Raw genomic sequence first — 18,159 nt, forward strand, 5'->3', positions numbered from 1 at the left:
TGGGTAGCATCGAACCATTCAGACCCTGGCTGAACAAAAAGAGAGCTGAGCATCAGCATCTGTGGCTCTGTGCTTCCTGACTGGGGTAGCAATATGACTAGAGCCTCAAGTCTCCGCCACCACAACTAAAGCTGCCCTCACCTCCATGATGGATGGTTCCCTCAGACCACACAGACCAGATGACCAGATAAACCCTCTCTTCCTTCATTTGTTTTAGTCAAGCCTAGACTCCTACCTCAGCACCTATGACAGCACCACCATTGACACTTCTCTTCCTGGCACACAGCTCTCAGCCCCCCTTCCTCTGCACACCCTCCCTACACCATGACACTTGGAACTATCCTGCAGGACACTGCCTGGCCCAGCCCCCATCTTCATCATTGAACGCTCTTCTCTTCTATTGACTCTCCAACACTACACAACATACACCATCCCTTCATCCTCGATTCCTGAGACCCATCCATCTCTACAGCTCCATCCAAACCCCAGGCTTTGAGACACTTTAGCTAAAAAACCTGGCTCTGGGTTCTCTGCCCATGTGTTCTGAGTCCTAGCCCTGGACCCAAGCCAGATGAAATGCTCCTATTGCATACAACGAGGCACCCTTCCCCCATGCCTGAGCAAGCGGCGCTAGGTCCTGTGTCTATTCTTCTTGTCCTATGAGGTGGAAAAAGGCAGGATGGGCCATCACTTCTGGGCCCTTGATTCCTGACAGTGCTGGGCCCATAGAATATTCTTCATGATGGCTGTGCTCACCAAACAACTACCACTGCTGGGATGGATAGGTGTTGGATAGTTTTAATCATCACCTTGACATAACCAGGGAAGAAGTCACAATGAGGGATTGTCTAGATCAGGCTCCCTGTGGGCAAATATGGGGGGGGTGTTTTTTGTTATGTTAGTTGATATAGGAAGCCCCAGTCCACTGTGGGTGGTGCTAATCCCTGAATGTGGGTTCCAGATGGAACTGAGTAAATAAAGAGAACTGAGTAGCATACACGCGGGCATCATTTTATCTGCTCTTGACTGTGGCTATTATGGCCTGTCTTAAGTTCTTGTGTTCTTGACTTCCTCAATGTGTCAAATGTGACCTGGATTAAAGCCAAGCCTTTCTCCTCTAAGCTGCCCATTTTAGGGGGAATTCAATCACAGCAACAGAAATTCAACTATAACAGAGATGATGTGATGCACCTGCTGCTGGCGGCTGAGATCTGGGCTTCCAAAATCTGGAATCCTACGCCAGAGATAAAATCCCTGCTCTAGAACTGGAGGAGGAAGGGGCACGTGCTGACAATGACTCTGGGGAACTCTAGAGCAAGAACATCTGGACTGGCTGTTGGGTATACAGGCTACCTCCCTCTGAGGAAGATGACGCAGACAGATGCTGGTGTTTCTCCTCCCTTGTGTCACATGATGAGATCTACCCACAGTGTTCTTGAGCCTAGGGAAGCAAGAGGGAGAGGAGAGGTCTCTTCTGTTTGGGGGAGCTGCCAACACTTTCACCAATATCACCACACCTGTGCACCTTTCCACAGCTTCGGATCCCTGTGCCCAGTTCCCACCTGTGGAGGAGAGTCTTAAATCAGCGACATAGCTAAAGTTATCTGAGAGGAGGGAGTCTCAAGAAAATGTTCCCATGAGATCAGCTGCAGACCAACCTGTGGGGCATTTTCTTAATTAGTGATTGATGGGGGAGGACCCAGACCATTGTGAGTGGTGTCATCCTTGGTCTGATGGTCCTGGGTCCTGTAAGAAAGCAGACAGATCAAGCCAGTAAGCAGTATCCCTCTATGGCCTCTGCATCAGCTCCTACCTTCAGGTTTCTGCTCTGTTTGAGTTCCTGTCCTGATGATGAAGTTCCTGTCCTGTCCTTCAATGATGTAAAAATGCAAACCAAATAAACCTTTTCCTCCTCCAAGTTGTTTTGGTCATGATGTTTTGTTGCAGCCATAGAAACCCTAACCAAGACACCACACAAGGTGTCCACACTCCTTCGGGACACAAAGGACTCTTCTCTCTGACACAGCCATGGGCAACTGTACAAGTTACTTGCCATTAAGAACCTGACTGGTGAACTATATTGTCATCCTAGGTATCCGTCTTAGGGTTTTACTGCTGTGAACAGACACCATGACCAAGGCAACTCTTACAAGGACAGCATCTAATTGGGGCTGGCTTGCAGATTCAGAGGTTCAGTCCATTATCATCAAGGCAGGAACATGGCAGCATCTGGGCAGGCGTGATGCAGGCAGAGCTGAGAGCTCTACATCTTCATCTGAAGGCTGCTAGTGGAAGACTAACTTCCAGGTAGCTAGGGTGAGGGTCTTAAGCCCACACCCACAGTGACACACCAACAGGGACATACCTCCAAATAGTACCACTCCCTGCGACAAGCACAAACCATCACATTCCACTCTCTAGCCCTCACAGACTTGTTCAAACATGAGTCTATGGGGGTCATACCTAAACATAGAATAATGACAAATACATTTAGTCCAAACTTCCAAAGTCCCCATAGTCTATAGGAGTTAAAAATCCAAAGTTCAAGGTCTCTTCTGAGATTCATCCAATCACTTAACTGGAATCCCCAAAGCAAGACAGAAAACCAGCTGAGCAAACTTCAAACTCTGCATCGCCATGTCTGATATCAAAGTGATCTCCCGATCTCCAACTCCTTTTTTATCTTTGTTGACTGCAACAAACTTCTTTCTCCTGGGCGGGTTCCACTCCCTGTTAGCATCTTTCCTCAGCAGATAGCCCATGGATCTGTCATCTTGAACATCTTGGGGTCTCCAAGACAACTTCAATGTTACAACTTCTTGTTCCAATGTCTGGGATCCACACATGATCTTTTGGGCTCCTCCAAAGGGCTGGTGTCACTTCTTCAGCTCTGCCCTCTGCAACACAGGCTCATTCACTCCACTGCCATTCTTGGTGATCATCCCATGGTACTGGCATCTCCAATACTCTGGGGTCTTCTACTGCAACTAGGCTTCACCAATAGCCTCTCATGAGCTCTCTTCATGGTACCCAGCCTCAGTTCCTTTGAATGACCCCTTCTGTCCTGAGGCATCCAACTGCAACTGAGGCTGTGCCTTCACCAATGGCCTTCCCTGGCCTTGCACAGTGCCAAGCCTCAGCTGCTCTTCATGACCCTTTTACACCTTCAAAACCAGTACCACTTGGGTGACTCTTACACGTTACCGAGTCCACCTGCAGTAAGGGTTACAATCTTGGCTATCTCTGGAACACAGCTTCTCTGTGCTCTCAGAAAACACTTCTCAGAAGATTGCACCTCAGCAATGCTGGTCTCTTCTTAATCACTGCTAACTTCTTAGCTCCAGCTAAGCAGTATCAGATGTCCCAGTAGTCCTTTCTATTCTGGACTCTAAAGCCAAAGCCACATGGCTGAAGCTGCCATGTTCTTGCTGCTTTCTGGGATTGGAATGCCCCCCCACCTTATTCTATTACCAGTTTTCTGTTTTCCGACTCCCTCTCTGCCTAAGCTTGGCTTTCCTGGAGCTTGCTCTGCAGACTGACCTTGAATTCAGAGATCTGCACAGCTGTCTCCTCTAATGCTGGGATTAAAGGCGTGTACCACCAAGCCTGGATTTAAGCTTTTCTTCACCTGGAACCTGCTTTGTCCCAAACTGGCCTTGAACTCAGGAGATCTGCTTGTCTTTGCCTCTGGGAATTAAAGGATTTACTACCATGCCTGGACCTAAACTTAGCTGGGTGGAATCTTGCCCCAAGGTCACCAGTTCCTTAATCTATTTAATATCCTTGAACACAGGATTCAGCTCCATTTCACTTCCTGGTGCCCCTTTAACACTCAAACCATATATTTTATATTTTTCCTTTCTAAACTTGTTCAACATGTTCATCATGAGACTGAACCAGAGAACAAAGTCTATGGTGGCCATTTCTGAGACTTTCTTTGTCAAGACAATTAATATGAGTCTCCTCACCTTAGCCTCAAGCAGACTCTTCAGAGACGGGCTAAAGGTCACCATGCTCTTCACCAAAATCCACAAAAACAGTCTCTAGGCCACATTCTGAGATTCTTCCCCACTGAAACCTCTTGGGCCAGGTCTGTACAGTTCCAAATCAGCAACAAAATCTTCCACATTCCATATTCCCATGAAGCCCCATTTAAAGCATTCCACTGCTGTCCAAATCCAAAGTCCCAGAATCCACATTCTTCCAAACAAAAGCATGGTCAGGCCTGTCACAGCAATACCCCCGTCTCTGATACCAACCTCTGTGAACAGACACCATGACCAGGGCAGCTCTTTTAAAGGACAACATTTAATTGGGGATGGTTTACAGGTTCAGAGAGGTTCCGTCCAGTATCAAGGTGGAAACATGGCAGCATCCAGGCAGGCATGGTGCAGGAGGAGCTGAGAGTTCTACATCTTCATCTGAAGGCTGCTAGTGGAAGACTGGCTTCCAGGCAGCTAGGGTGACAGTCTTATAAGTCCACATCCCCAGTGACACATCGACTCCAACAAGGCCACACCTTCAAATACTGCCACTCCCTGGGCCAAGCATATACAAACCATCACAGTATCTTTGGGGACAGGATCCAGAGCCCTTGTAGATACCAAAACTGTAGGTTCCCGATTTTCTTTTATAAAATGATGTAGTGGGGCTGGGGAGATGGCTCAGAGGTTAAGGGCACTTATTGTTCTTACAAAGAACCCGGATTGTTTCCAGGATCCACATGGTGGCTCCCAACCATCAGTGACTGCACATCCAAGGAATCCAACGCCCTCTTCTGGCCTCCGTGGGCATGACGTGTTTGGTGCACAGACATACAAGCAGGCAAAGCATCCATACACATAAAATAGAATAATTTTTAATTTTTTAAAATGGTGTAGAATCGGCATATACTGTATAACAATATAAAACACACATTGTATTATGTGTTTATACCACCTCTAGATTATGTACAGTAACTAATGCAGTGTAGATATAACAAATATTTATTAGACTGCATTTTAAGTAAATAATGGTGGGGAGAACTGTATGTGCTTTGGTGCTCACACACTTGTCCTTTGAGTGGGTTTTGTTGTTGCTGTTGTTAGTAGTTTCACTCAGGATCAAATCTGGGGCCTTATTCTTGGTTAGCAAGCGACTTAGCACCAAGCTATCTATAGCCCCTCTTCCAGATCCGATTAGAACAGGATTTCTTTTTTCTTTTTATCCATGTTGAATCTGCAGATGGGGAATCTCAGGATACAAAGGGCTGACTGATGTGTAAAGGCTAAGAATATAGGGAACAGTCAGTGGCACGACTGTTTGGAAACGTGTAAGCATTTACGTTGAAGTGGTTGGATGAATTGTTTGTTTTATAGAAAGTCTCAAATATCCCAAGCTGGCCTCTAACTCCAGATAGGTGGCCTTATGATCTGAGCTTCGGGTCCTGTGTCATCCATCTCCTGAGTGCTGACATCACTGGTAAGCAGAGACCATGCCTGACTTTTACAGTGAACTCAGGGCTATTAAGCATCCTTGGGGACCACACTACCGACTGAGCTTCATCCCAGCACTCTGAATGGACTGCAAATCCCTGGGCACCCCCATGCACTTGGTAATGGTGGCGTATACATCCACTTCCAGAAACAGCCTGACATGAACTCGGATCCACTTTCATGTGACTCTAACTAATTTAGTCTCACTCTGTTACATGAATCCTCTGAAGCTCATAGAGAACTGTCCCCAGCACTTCTTTATAGGTAAAAAGCAAGGTCACCTTCTCAGTGGATCTAGTTACAGAACTGTCAGTAAAGCATGTGACTGTGGCTCCAGCTCACCAGTACCATGCCACCCAATCTCAGGGGATGTCAGGGCTCTGAGGGGCAGGCAAGCCGCCTTCCTGAGGCAGCTCTATGGTGAAGATACTAGCTGGTGGCCGTGCCATTCTGAATGTTGCAACAGCACAGAGAGAGATGTGCACTCTCTCCTGCATGCCGGCCAGCCCCCTCCTGCCACGTGCTCTAGCAGATCCAGCCATCTCTGCGGGATGCATTCGGGGGGCGGGGGGGGGGGGTCAGCGCCCAGGAGGGAGAATGAACGCCAGCTCTTACCTGCCTGTGCGGCGGTGATCAGGGCCGTGTTCCCTTCGCTGTCCTGCCAGTTGACATCAATGTGGGGACACTCTGCTAAGGCCACCACGGTATCCACAAAGCCATGGTAGCACGCAACAATAAGGCCAGTCTAGAAAGGAAGAGGGGAAGTGGGTCAGAGGCACACAGCCAAAGTATCATCAGTGAGCTCTGGGAACCCTGAGGGAAACAGCTGCCTTCCAGGAGGCTGGACCCAAGGCAACAGGGACGGGGATGGTTTGTATATGCTCAGCCCAGGGACAGGCACTATTAGAAGGTGTAGCCTTGTTGGAGTAGGTGTGTCACTGTGGGTGTGGGCTTAAGACCCTCACCCTAGCTGCCTGGAAGCCAGTCTTCCACTAGCAGCCTTCAGATGAAGATGCAGAGCTCTCAGCCCCTCCTGCACCACGCCTACCTTGATGCTACCGCTACCATGCTCCCACCTTGATGATAATGGACTGAACCTCTGAACCTGTAAGACAGCCCCAATTAAATGCTGTCCTTATAAGAGTTGCACTGGTGATAGTATCTGTTCATAGCAGTAAGACCCTAACAAAAATGGAGACCCTGATGGGAGAGAAAGCAAGCGTACACACACATGCATGTACACACACACACAGCCAGTACCATGTGTAGTATTCATCAGTGTGGGGTAAGACCGAATATGAGTGAATGACAGCAAACAGGAATAAAGCCGAATCACAAAGAGTGTTTGGACCCAGATACAAAGGAGGCAAAAAAAACACACACACACAAGCCACGGAGGCAAGGTTGGGAAACAACTCAGGCAGAAAAACAGCAGGAGCGAAGCCAGAGCTGGGCTTGTCCTTCAGGGGATTCCCAGGTGGCGCAGAGACTTGGACAGAGTGAACTGGGGGAGGGGTGCCCAAGCCCACAGAAGCCATGAAGAACCCCAGAGCTCTTTGAACAGTTGGCGATCAATATTCTGCATTAACTCGGTCTGCTGGGCAGAAATTGGTTCCAGGAGAGCAGAGAGGCATGTGCTCTGAAAGCTGATCAGGAGACAGTAGACTAAGGTGGAGCCTTGGGTAGCAAGTATGTGTGGCTTCTGGTATCTCGTGAAGGTATTTTTCTGTCAGGGTGGACCTGGGGTACCTGAGAAGAACCGAAAAACCAAGCAGACCCCAAAGTCTGCACCCTAAGCAACTAAGTATGTCCACCATCAGATGAGGAGGGTGCTCTGGGTAGAGCAGGTATTTTAAGAAGCGGCAAGCAGACCAGAACACACTGCATCTGAGAGAAGGCTCTGGGGCAACAGGAGAGGGCCACAGGGTGATGGTTGATTTGGGAGATTACTGATCAAATATCTGCCAAATTATCAAGTGCATACAAGCTGGGTGGTGGGAGTGCGTGTGCTTAGTCCCAACCCTCCAGAGGATCTCTGACATTGCAGACAAGCCTAGTCCACACAGCAAGTTCCAGGACAGCCAGGGCTACACCGAGAGGAGAGCGGCAATTTCATACTGCCCACTGGAAATGCACAAACAAACCATTTAGGCACAGCATTCTAACACACACACACCACACACACACACACACACACACACACACACACACACACACACACACGTTCAAGGAGATGTTAATGGTCAGCTCATACCAGCTCTGGAGAGCAAGATTAGATGAGTAACCCTCTTTCAGCACAGCCAATGCATGCTCTGCTACACGGAGGGGGCCAGGTTTAAATTCAGAGTACTCCCACAGTGGCCCAGCACTAGCACAACCAGATTTTCACTGAAAGTGTCACTTATGAGTTGGGCATGGTGGCATGCTGCTGTGATCTCGGCTCCCGGGGGCGGAGGCAGCAAACACAAAGCCTGCCTGAGCTGCGGGGCAGAGCTGACTCAAAAGTACGGAAAAGGCTGACTTTCCATATGGTACCTTTCCTGTTATCATTATTAGTTGCCCTGCCAAAAAGTACTTTGTTGAGGTTCCATCTTCTGCTGTGTATTGCAGTGCTAATGCTGGCTCCCAAGATCTGGTTGTCACGGGACAAGCGAATCCTCATGTACACCAAATGATGCTATGTGACCTTACTGGTTGAATAAAGATGCCAACAGCCTATAGCTGGGCAGAAGAGAGGTTGGTGGGGTTTCAGTTCTCAGGCTTGGGGTTGGAAGACCACAAGAGAAGACACCATGGGGTAAACTATCCTGAGAGCTGGCCATGAGGGATGGCCAGCCGAAGTAACAGTGGCCCAGGCAGAACATGGTAAGTCATATCACAGGGTTATCAATAGAGAAGTAGACACAATAGCTTAGAGGGTACAGATCTGCCCATAGCTAGTGCTTTAAAGTCTTACTATAAATACAAAAGTTCTGTGTCTTTTATCTGGGAACTGAATGATCTAAAGTGGGGTAGAAACCCCTGAGTAAGATTATTACCACAACAAATTCTAGATGATGTACCCGTGTGCTTCAAGCTCTAAGGAATAATATTGGTGGGTCTTATTTATTTATTTATTAGGTAAACAATGTTCTGTCTACATGTATGCCTACACACCAGAAGAGGGCACCAGATCTCACTATAGAAGGTTGTGAGCTACCATGTGGTTGCTGGGAATTGAACTCAGAACCTCTGGAAAAGCAGACAGTCCTCTTAGCCACTGAGCCATCTCTCCAGCCCGATACTGGTGTTTTAAACTGACATCCACGAGACAGCACAATCAACTCCATAAAGGCTAACTGACACTCTCTAGCAGATGGAGTTTTTGAAATAGGTCATCCATATGTAAGGTGAAACTATTCTCCAGTTCTTGATTTTTAAGGAGAAAGAGCACAGAGCAGCTGCAGGAAGGCTAGATCAGCAAGATGCTGTAGTTGACAGTTTTTCTGCCAATCCGGTCCCTGCACCAATTTCTCCATCCTCCCACCTCAACTGTCGGCTCACAGTTGCACGAAAGAGACAGAATGCTCTCAGCTCATCATGGGAGCATCCATACTCCTCCTGAACATCACTGGGTGGGAACATTGCTCTAACATTTGACTGAACACACTATAACATCCTCCTTGTGTGATGACAGGCAGTAAGGCGTGCATACACCCATGCATGCACACAGTTTTTCTTACATCAGCAAAAGCACCTCTGATAGCAACTCTTAGCCCTAGAAGAGTCACAGTCACCGAACAAAGCCCTTCTGTTTCTCTCTTAGCAGTGTATAGACCCTGCTAAATCCTGGAGGGCCTAAGGCTTGCTACATTCAGGTCCTGATGCTCTTGGGAGGCATCCGTGCATCATGTCTAGATTTAAGAACAGATAAGAGGCTGAAATCATACACACAGCCCAACTGCCATCCCATGGGGCTGTTCTCCTGTAAATACTCCAGTTCCACAGGCAGTTATGTGACTCTTGGGGTCCCTGGGTCTTAACCAGCCCTTCTCTCGGGACCATTGGCACTGTAATCCTGCTCCCCTACTACTGAGGAGTGTGTCCCACCTACTGCCTGATAAAGAGTTCCCAGAACAGGAACCAGGCTTCGGATGATGGCGCCCTGTTGACGTGTAGCCAGAAAGTAAGGCTGTGAAAGAGAGAGAGATGACTAAACCTGGGGGTTCTGGATGAGACAGCAAGAGACAGGAAGCAGTGACGCTCAGCAACGCTCATCCATCCACCTCCCCACCCCCATCCGCAGGCCTTGGTGACTATGCAAAATCAAGTTCCCTGTCTTTCTGGGGACTAGTCCAAATAACCAGCATATCCACATTTAAAATTTGAGTCTACATTCCAGAATGAAGGAGAGCTGCTCATGAGTTTCCTCCTTGGCTGAGGAGCTGCTGACGATTGAAGGCTGCAGGGGAGATTTGGGTTTCTCCAAGGACATGGGCCTTCGTGGGCTGCCTGTGCCCTGTAGATGGCCCCACATCTGTATACATGAGGCAGCTCAATGTGTCACATGAAAGAAGAGGACAGGAAATCGGGATGGGTGTAGAATAGGGAAGGTGGGAGGAACTACAGGGGTGGATACAATTATATAAGTTGAAAGCATGTCTGAAATTCTCAATGTAATTTAAAAAAAGAAAAACTTTAAGTTTGAATCCTGTCTTGGCTGAAACAACTCAGGGCTCCCACGTTATTTGATTTTAGTTTGCAATTCCCCAACTCAGAGTAAGGCTGACCATCGTCGTTGTCTACATTTCCGCTCTAATCAACAATATGTATATCTTTCGTCCACTTCCTTCTGGCTTCTCCACCTTTTCCTCACTGGTCAGACTAAGTTCTTTATGTATTCAAAGTCAGCTCTGCCCAAGAGAGATAGAACAGGTGTCATCAATGAATGTCATATATAAAATGTTTGAATGGCCCTATTAATAAAAGCAATTATCCTGAAAGTGTCTCTTATTTAACTCGACATATTCAAAATATTTCCATTTCAATAGTAATCAGTTCAGAAGAGGGGAGATTCCTTCCTTCCTTCCTACTTACCTTCTATTTCACCATCAAAATTTTCATTTTGGTGTAATAAAATAATTAGTGCTTTCCATTATGGTAATGCTTTCTGTAACTTCAGAAATCCTGCCTGGGCTGGAGAAATGGACCAGAAAGAAGAGGTGCTTGCCACAAAAGCCTGACGACACGAGTTTGATCCCCAGAACCCATACACGGGTGAAAAGAACTGACACAAGGTTGTCCCCGATTGCCACATACGTGCTGTGTCTCTCATGCATCACATGCTCATCACGCATGCAATAATAACTTTTTCAACGAAAAAACGAGAAACCCCTTCCTGTTGGACATGGTGTTCTATTTCTCTAATTTCAGCACTGCTTTATTTCTCTAATTATTTCTCTAATTTATTTCTCACTGTTATATTTCTCTAATTTCCCTGCTTTTTCGGGGAAAAGCAGGAGGACCAGGGGTTCAAGGCCAGCCTCAAGTTACATGAGAACTTAAAAAATAAAATTAAAACACCTCAGGGCTGGAGAGATGGCTCAGCAGTTAAGAGCATTGTCTGCTCTTCCAGAGGTCCTGAGTTCAATTCCCAGCAGACACATGGTGGCTCACAACCATCTGTAATGGGATCTGGTGCCCTCTTCTGGCCTGCAGATGTACCTGCAGACAGAGCACTCAGAGTTGAAAGGAGACAGACAAACAAATCACTTCCTTTCTATTAAAGCACCACAAAGATACTCATATTTTATCTGGAAAGTTTCGGGGTTTCCTTTTTTATTGTTAGGTCTTTTACCCACTACTGCCTTAAGTTCTATAGGTGATAGATAATTTGTAGAGGTCTAATGTTTCCATTTTCCACATGGTAAGCCAACTTTGTCATCACAACTTGTGGACAAATTCTATCTCCACTGGTCGGTAACACTGCACTCAGGAATATCAGAGTGCCTTTTGGAACTTGGTCCCATCAACCACCAAATGCTCCTGACTTCACACTGTAGTGTTTAATCTCCTTGCTCTTAACACTACTGCAGACTTTCTATCCCAAGTGTGCTAAGGTTTGACCGAGTTGGAAACTTAACGTCCTAAGTGGCAGTGTGCAGTGAGTCACCCTCAAGTGTGGATTAACACTCGTTATATAAAGAGCCTCAGACAGCAACTTCAATTCTTGCTTGCTCAAGCATGCAGGCTCTTTAGCACTTCTTCATCCTGCCACAGACTAGCACAGGGAGAAAGGATCTGCCGGAATCGGCTCCATAATCTAGATCCTGGCTTCCCGGGACAATCACAATGCCATTGTATATATGTTACTCCATGGACACTAAATTTATAGCAAACAGACTAAGGCACTAACTAGGTTTGGGGTTTTTGTTTTGTTTTTTGTTTTTTTTTTTTTTTAATCAAATCATATTAGGAGTGGAATGAGTAAACTTTCCAAACACCAGGCCATAGGCCCTGAGAGGACAGCCCAGGATGATGCCTAGGCTGCCAGCAATAGGAATCTCTGCATCTCCCAGGGAAGAACAAAGGAAGCCACTGTTCAGAGTCGCTGACTTACTGCTGCACTATACACTAAAGGAATTCACACAATCTGCAGTAAAAGAAGTCGCTAGAAGTAAAACACTATCCAGTGTTTCTCTCTGACCCAAGTAACACTCAAGACCGTATTCTGAAGAGTGTCTAGAAATTATAGTGGACATCCCAACATTCCGAAGATATCTAGGATACCAGATCCGTGGGACATTCATGAGGCAGGACAGAGACACAGACTATAGTGCCTCAAGAGGGAAGCCATAAGATATACAAAGCACACAGAGAGACAGGGCTACTCAAGCCCGTTGGAACCCAGATGATGCCACCATGAGCCATGAATATCAAACATGGAGTTGCACATTCAGTGGTCTTGCTAAGTTCCTGCCCCACATCCCTCCTGGAACGGGAATGCTTACCCTGTACCTCTGTATCCTGGACATCTGTGAATTAGTCATTCCTCTTTTCACTGTAACTGAACGCCTGATAATAAATCAACTTCTGAGAAAAGCTTTATTTCCTCTTATAGTTGAGGGGTACAATCAGCTCTGATGGGGGGTAATCCCTAATGTCAGCAGGAGACAGCTGGTCACATTGTACCTTCAGTAGGAAAGCAGAAAGAAGACAGGAAGTAGAGCCAAGCTCTAAAACCTCAAAGCCTGCCCCCAGAAACCCACTTCTTCCAGTGAGGCCATACCTCAAGGTACCATAGCCAGGGACCATGAGCTAAAACAGAGAGCCTACAAACCAGGCATGGCAGTACTCCCCTTTCACCCTGGCACTCAGGAGACAGAGGCAGGCAGATGTAAGTTGCAGGCTTGCCTGGTCTACACAGCGAGTCCCAGGCTAGCCAGGTCTACATCTCAAAAACAAATAACATCAAATAAAGAGCCTATGGCAGAAGTTTTCGACCCCTTTGTGCACAGGGTGGGGGATGGGAGTGGTGTCCAATGGCTCACAGGGATTGCCCAAGACCACAGAGAAACAGGTAATTTACATCACGATTCCTAGCAGTAGCAAAATCAGAATTATGAAATAGCAACAAAAAAGTTAACAGTTGGGGGGGTCAGCACAACATGAGGAACTGTTTTAAAAGGTCGCAGTGTTAGAAAAGTTGAGGACCAGTGGCCTATGGAGACATTCCACACTGAAAGCATCGCAGGCTCTCACTTATTCTTGATGTTCACTGGAGCTGACAGCTAAGAGACTATTTTGAGTCTTCGGGATGACTTTGAAATTTGAGGTTTGAACAGCTCAGGACACTAGCCTGTGGGGACTCTGGAGAAGAACTAATGCAGCTGCATTGGGATCAGCGTAAGAATCTGAGCTCTAAGGTCGATGGTTATGACTTGAGGTGAGGCTTTTGGGTGTCAGTTGACCAAAGATAGACTTGTGACGACTGTCAACCTGACTGGATTAAGAATTGACTGGGGCAATGGTTCTCAGCCTTCCCAGCGCTGCCACTGTGACACAGTTCATCACGTTGTGGTGTTCCCCAACCATGTTGTGGTGTTCCCCAACCATGACATTATTTCCATTGATATATCATAGCTGTAATTTGTCGCTGCTATGAGTCAGAACGTAAACCTAGGTTTTCCAGTGGTCGTAGGAGACTCCAGTGAAAGAGACCTTCAATCCCCCCAAAAAATTAGTGGCCCACAGGTTGAGAACTACTGGTGTAGGGTATTAACAGCATCTACTTTGGGATTTCGTATGTAAGGGCGTATCCAGGGAGGTTTGACTGAGAGGTGAAGATCTACCCTAAGTGGTACCCTCCCTAAACTAGGGTTCAGGCTGAATAAAATAGGAAAAATCCAGCTGATCAGCAATCCCTTTCCCCTGATTCCTCATCTGCCCAGATGTGAGCAAGCAGCTCCCAACACTAGACATGACCTGGTCCCTCTGTCAGCTCTTCCCTGACTAGATGGGTGGTATCCCCTGAACCATGAACTAAAAGTCTTTCACCTTAAGTTGCTTCTTGTTGGGTACTTGGTAGCGCTGGTAAGAAAAATAACCAACATACTGAAATACAGAATCATGAAAAATTACTGGATGCTATATTAATTGTGGCTAAATGGATATAATTAACACCACTTATCAGCCTGGAAACTTCTCTCTAGACTTCAACCAGGATTTGTTATATGCTCAGAAGACAATGAGATCAACGCTGGTGTTTTCAAAATAAGTTTTCCTTCTGAAATTGGGACAAAGAGTTAAAGAATAATTTTTCTATTTGTGCGATCTCACTAAACATTTAAAGTGATATATATGAAGAGATTTAATCATGAGGGAAAGTATTAAGTAGTAAAATAAAGTAAAAACAAGTGAACTTTTATAAAAACTGAAAATGAACATAAACAGTACAGGGGAAATGGGAAGAAAAGCACCAGGCCCTCAGCACGGCAGCTCAGAATGACATTTTTTTCTTCCACTGTAGTAAGTCTCATTCTTAAGTAATGAATGGTTTGTCTGATTTAATCATCAAAAACTTATTTTTTAAGAAAATAAAAGCTTCAGCAAAGCTTCTCAGCTCCTGCCTTTGACAAGTTCACGGGCTGTTTGTTCACGGGCAAGTCCATGGGCAAGTCCATGGTTTGTGAAGACATAGTACGGGGTGGGGGGGAACTGCTTTTGTCCCACAGAAAGCGTAGGGAGGGACCCCTGAGCTTACCACACCAGCCATCAGCCAGTAAGAGAACAAGAAACTGAACCTGTCAAGGGCTACTGCTTATGATAAACTTTATGGATTTCTTGGGGAAGAAAATCTCCATAAAATTCAATATAGGAACCTAAATTGCCCACTAGTGTCAGACTCAGAAAATTAAACCCCTTTGAACACGTAGAACACATTAGGTTATCTGCAGGCCCTCAGACATCAACCCAGTCTACTTAGTATGTCTGTGTATGATTGTCTCTATGTGCACATTGGCACATGCATCTGTGTGTATATACAGGCATGTGCACTGACACATGTATGTACATGTGGAGACCAGAGATTGATGTCACATGTCTAATTCAGCCTCTCTCCCAACTTGTCTTAAGTATGACGTCTTTTCCCTGCAACGAGAGCTCACTGTCTCGTCAGTAAACCCCTGGGACCATTTGTTACTTAAAGAGCTTCTGACATTTTGGGGTGAGTACTGGAGATCCTGCCTCAGGATCCTCATGCTATACCTCAAGCCATCTCCCAGTCTCCCCACAACTTTTTAAAAGACTATATCTCCAAAAATACTGAGCTAGATGCTCCAAGGTTAGTTCACAGCATGTGAAGGGTGCCAGGGTTCAATACCACCAATGCAAAGGGTGGAGAATGAACAAGCCGGCCGACGATTCCCTCAAACACCTAACCCGGTTGGATTCACCCTCGGCCCCAGCCACTCAAGGGAGGTCTCTGGACCGACAGCATCCGTGTTGCCAGGAGCTGGAGAGAAATGCACACCTCGGGCCCCAACCACGGCCTCCTGAGTCAGAACCTACATTTTTTAATAAGCTCCCAAGTGACCTGTGGGACATGAGGCAGGAAGATGTAGAACAAGGCTGTGGGGTGAATGAGACTCTCAGCAGAGCAGTGAAAGGACATGGGGCGGGAAGATGCAGGCAAGGATGCTGGGTGAGCAAGTCTCTCGTCTCAGTTGGGCAGTGAAGATGCTCACACTGCCCGGGAAGCCGAATCCACACACCTCCTCTCCTGCAGCAATGCCAGGCGCTCTCTTGCCTGGTTCTGTCTTTCTCGTGGTTATATTCTTATAAATGCTTGCCGATTTCCAGTTACATACACACAGTCAGCCTCAAATGCCTACTAAGTGATACGACCAGTAGGCTTCCTCCCTGAGAACAAATGAGGACCAGCTGGGTACAACGTCATGAAGAAAGGTCAGGAAATGTCGGCTCGTACTTTGTCTTCTAGATTTCAGAATATATAGGCATAGTTATGTCTGCTAAGAATGGGTAACTAGACAAATGTCCACAGAAAGTCTCCTGGGAGGGGAGTCATGTTGCCTCTAGAACCGTCTCCACCCGATACCCTACAAGCGGGCACCGGTAGCCAGCTAGGACCTGGTGGGGTGCGGAAATCGAAAGAGGAACCAAGATGAATGCACGAGGTCCTTCCTCTGGGGAAGGAGCCCAGGAAATAGACAGTGTAATGAAAACTGGCTCAGGGGGACAGCGGGTGGCCCAGGGGGATAGCGGGTGGCGCACAGTAGGTGGAACTGGTCCAAGCTGTAGAGGGCTTGGCACGGTGCAGGCAGAGACTTCTTAGGCTGCCACCAAAGGAGCCAGGGAGGACAGGACCATGTCACAAATGCAGAGAAGCCTCCAGGTCAAGGTGGTTCACAATTATGGCTGAGGCTAGGTCAGAGGGAACCACAGCAGGGTCTTCCCAGCATGAAGTACGATCAGACTTTCCCCTGCAAGCCTGGCTCTCCCATGGGGGTGAGGAGGAAAGACAGCCTTCCATGTTCTTTTATTTCTAAAATAGTCTTTAAGTGCATGCTCCTCTCTGCTTTTTCTTTCTTTTTTCTAACCAGGCTGCCACCTCATTCGTGATTTCAGACATATCTGAAACTGACATCTGCCTGTCTGACTCATAGCTGTCAGGGCAGATGACTCCAATGGGACATTCTGGGCTGTGGAATGTCTGTGCTTACAGGTGTTCGTTAATGTCTCCCAACGAGATGTCTTTATGTAAAAGAATTTAAATTATAACCTTTTCCAAATGTGAAGGTGCTCAATATCATTAGTCACCAGGGAAATGCAAGTCGAACCCACAAAGAGACAGCACCACACACCCACCAGAGCGGCTAAAATTAAAAAGACTGACAATACCAAATGTTGGCGAGGGAGTGGAGCCTGCGTGTTCCCAGCAGATGGGGGTGTGAGCACCCCTGGGGAGCCAGTCTCTGTGGAAGCTTAGCATGAGCCTGCCTCATGACACAGCAGTGCCATCACTCACAGACATGCTCCAGAGAAAGAATATCTGTCCCCAAATTAAGACCAACTCAAGAACATCGGGAGCCTGATTCATAACACACAGCTCCAAATGGCCAACAGAGTAGATGTTCGTCACCAAGAAACCTAAGGAAGCTGGGTAGGGTGGCTCCAGATCTCTCTACTTCTTAGGCTGCGGGAGGGGGAACGGGGGAGGAAGAGAAGTGAAAGGGGAATTGAGTGAGTAAACCTGGAAATATACAAATGCAGGAAACATCCCTAACAATAAAATCTCGCTGCGTGCAACCGCACTGACGGATCTCAAATATTCCTCCACTGAACCAAACAGCCAAACCCCAGGGAGTGCTCGCTGCCACAGAACTCAGCGACTCCAGTCTGAGGGACTCGCCTGAGGAGGTTCAAAGCAGGGATTCCGGAGAGACCTGGGCACTCCCATTCCCAGCTGCATTGCTCACAAAAACTAAAACTGATCCCAAGGTGTCAGCAAATGGATAAAGCGTGTACACACACAAGTCTATTTCTCCGCAAGGAAACAGAATTCAAATACATGCTATAGCACACATGAATCTGGAGAACAACGTAAGTAACTGCAAGTATTGTGAGCCAGGTACAAAGGGGCACACGCATCCCCGTGTGTGTTCATTAGTTTTTATTGCTGGGGTAAAATAACTTGGGACCAAATCAAAATACAACACCCCCCTCAAAAAAAAAAAAAAAAAAAAAAAAAAAAAACCCAGCAACAACAAAAGCTCAAAGTTAGGGTTTCTGTTGGTTTCCAGTTCCTAAGGAGAAGTCCTTAATGGCAAGAAAAACATGGCAGTGGGCACCAGGTGCAAGATGGCTGATCACGTTTTGTCACACAGGAAGCTGGGAGAGCTGACTGCAAATGGGGTGAGCTATAAGCCCCCAAAGCTCCCCTTCCAGCAAGACTGTACATCCTAACTGTCCAGTGACCTCCTCAAACAACACATCAACCAGTGACAAGTGTTCAAACGCCTGACCTGAGGAAGGTGGGGAGATGGCTCATTTAGTCACCTGACCAGAGGGGGTGGCAGGGTGGCTCATTCAAACCACTACTGTCTATGTGGAATAAAGAGTAAATCATAAAGACAGAGTGAGCTAGAGAGCCCAGACGCCGGGCTGATGGAGCTAGTGAAGACTTCAC

The 18,159-nt window shown here is 46.9% G+C and overlaps 1 protein-coding gene across 2 annotated transcripts in view; it reads right to left on the reverse strand.

Annotated features, from left to right (window-relative positions):
- Nucleotides 1-18,159, reverse strand: part of ANKRD33B (ankyrin repeat domain 33B) — a gene marked incomplete at its 5' end in the record, with an annotated part of 67,155 nt that overhangs the window by 23,811 nt on the left and 25,185 nt on the right. For both annotated transcript variants that reach the window (XM_080933859.1, XM_080933858.1), the window contains one exon: nt 6,090-6,219. In XM_080933859.1, the coding sequence (XP_080789985.1) occupies nt 6,090-6,219 (130 nt within the window). The remainder of the gene's footprint in view (nt 1-6,089; nt 6,220-18,159) is intronic.

Source organism: Micromys minutus (genome assembly GCF_963924665.1).
Source record: "Micromys minutus genome assembly, chromosome: 20".
Lineage (NCBI taxonomy): Eukaryota > Metazoa > Chordata > Mammalia > Rodentia > Muridae > Micromys > Micromys minutus.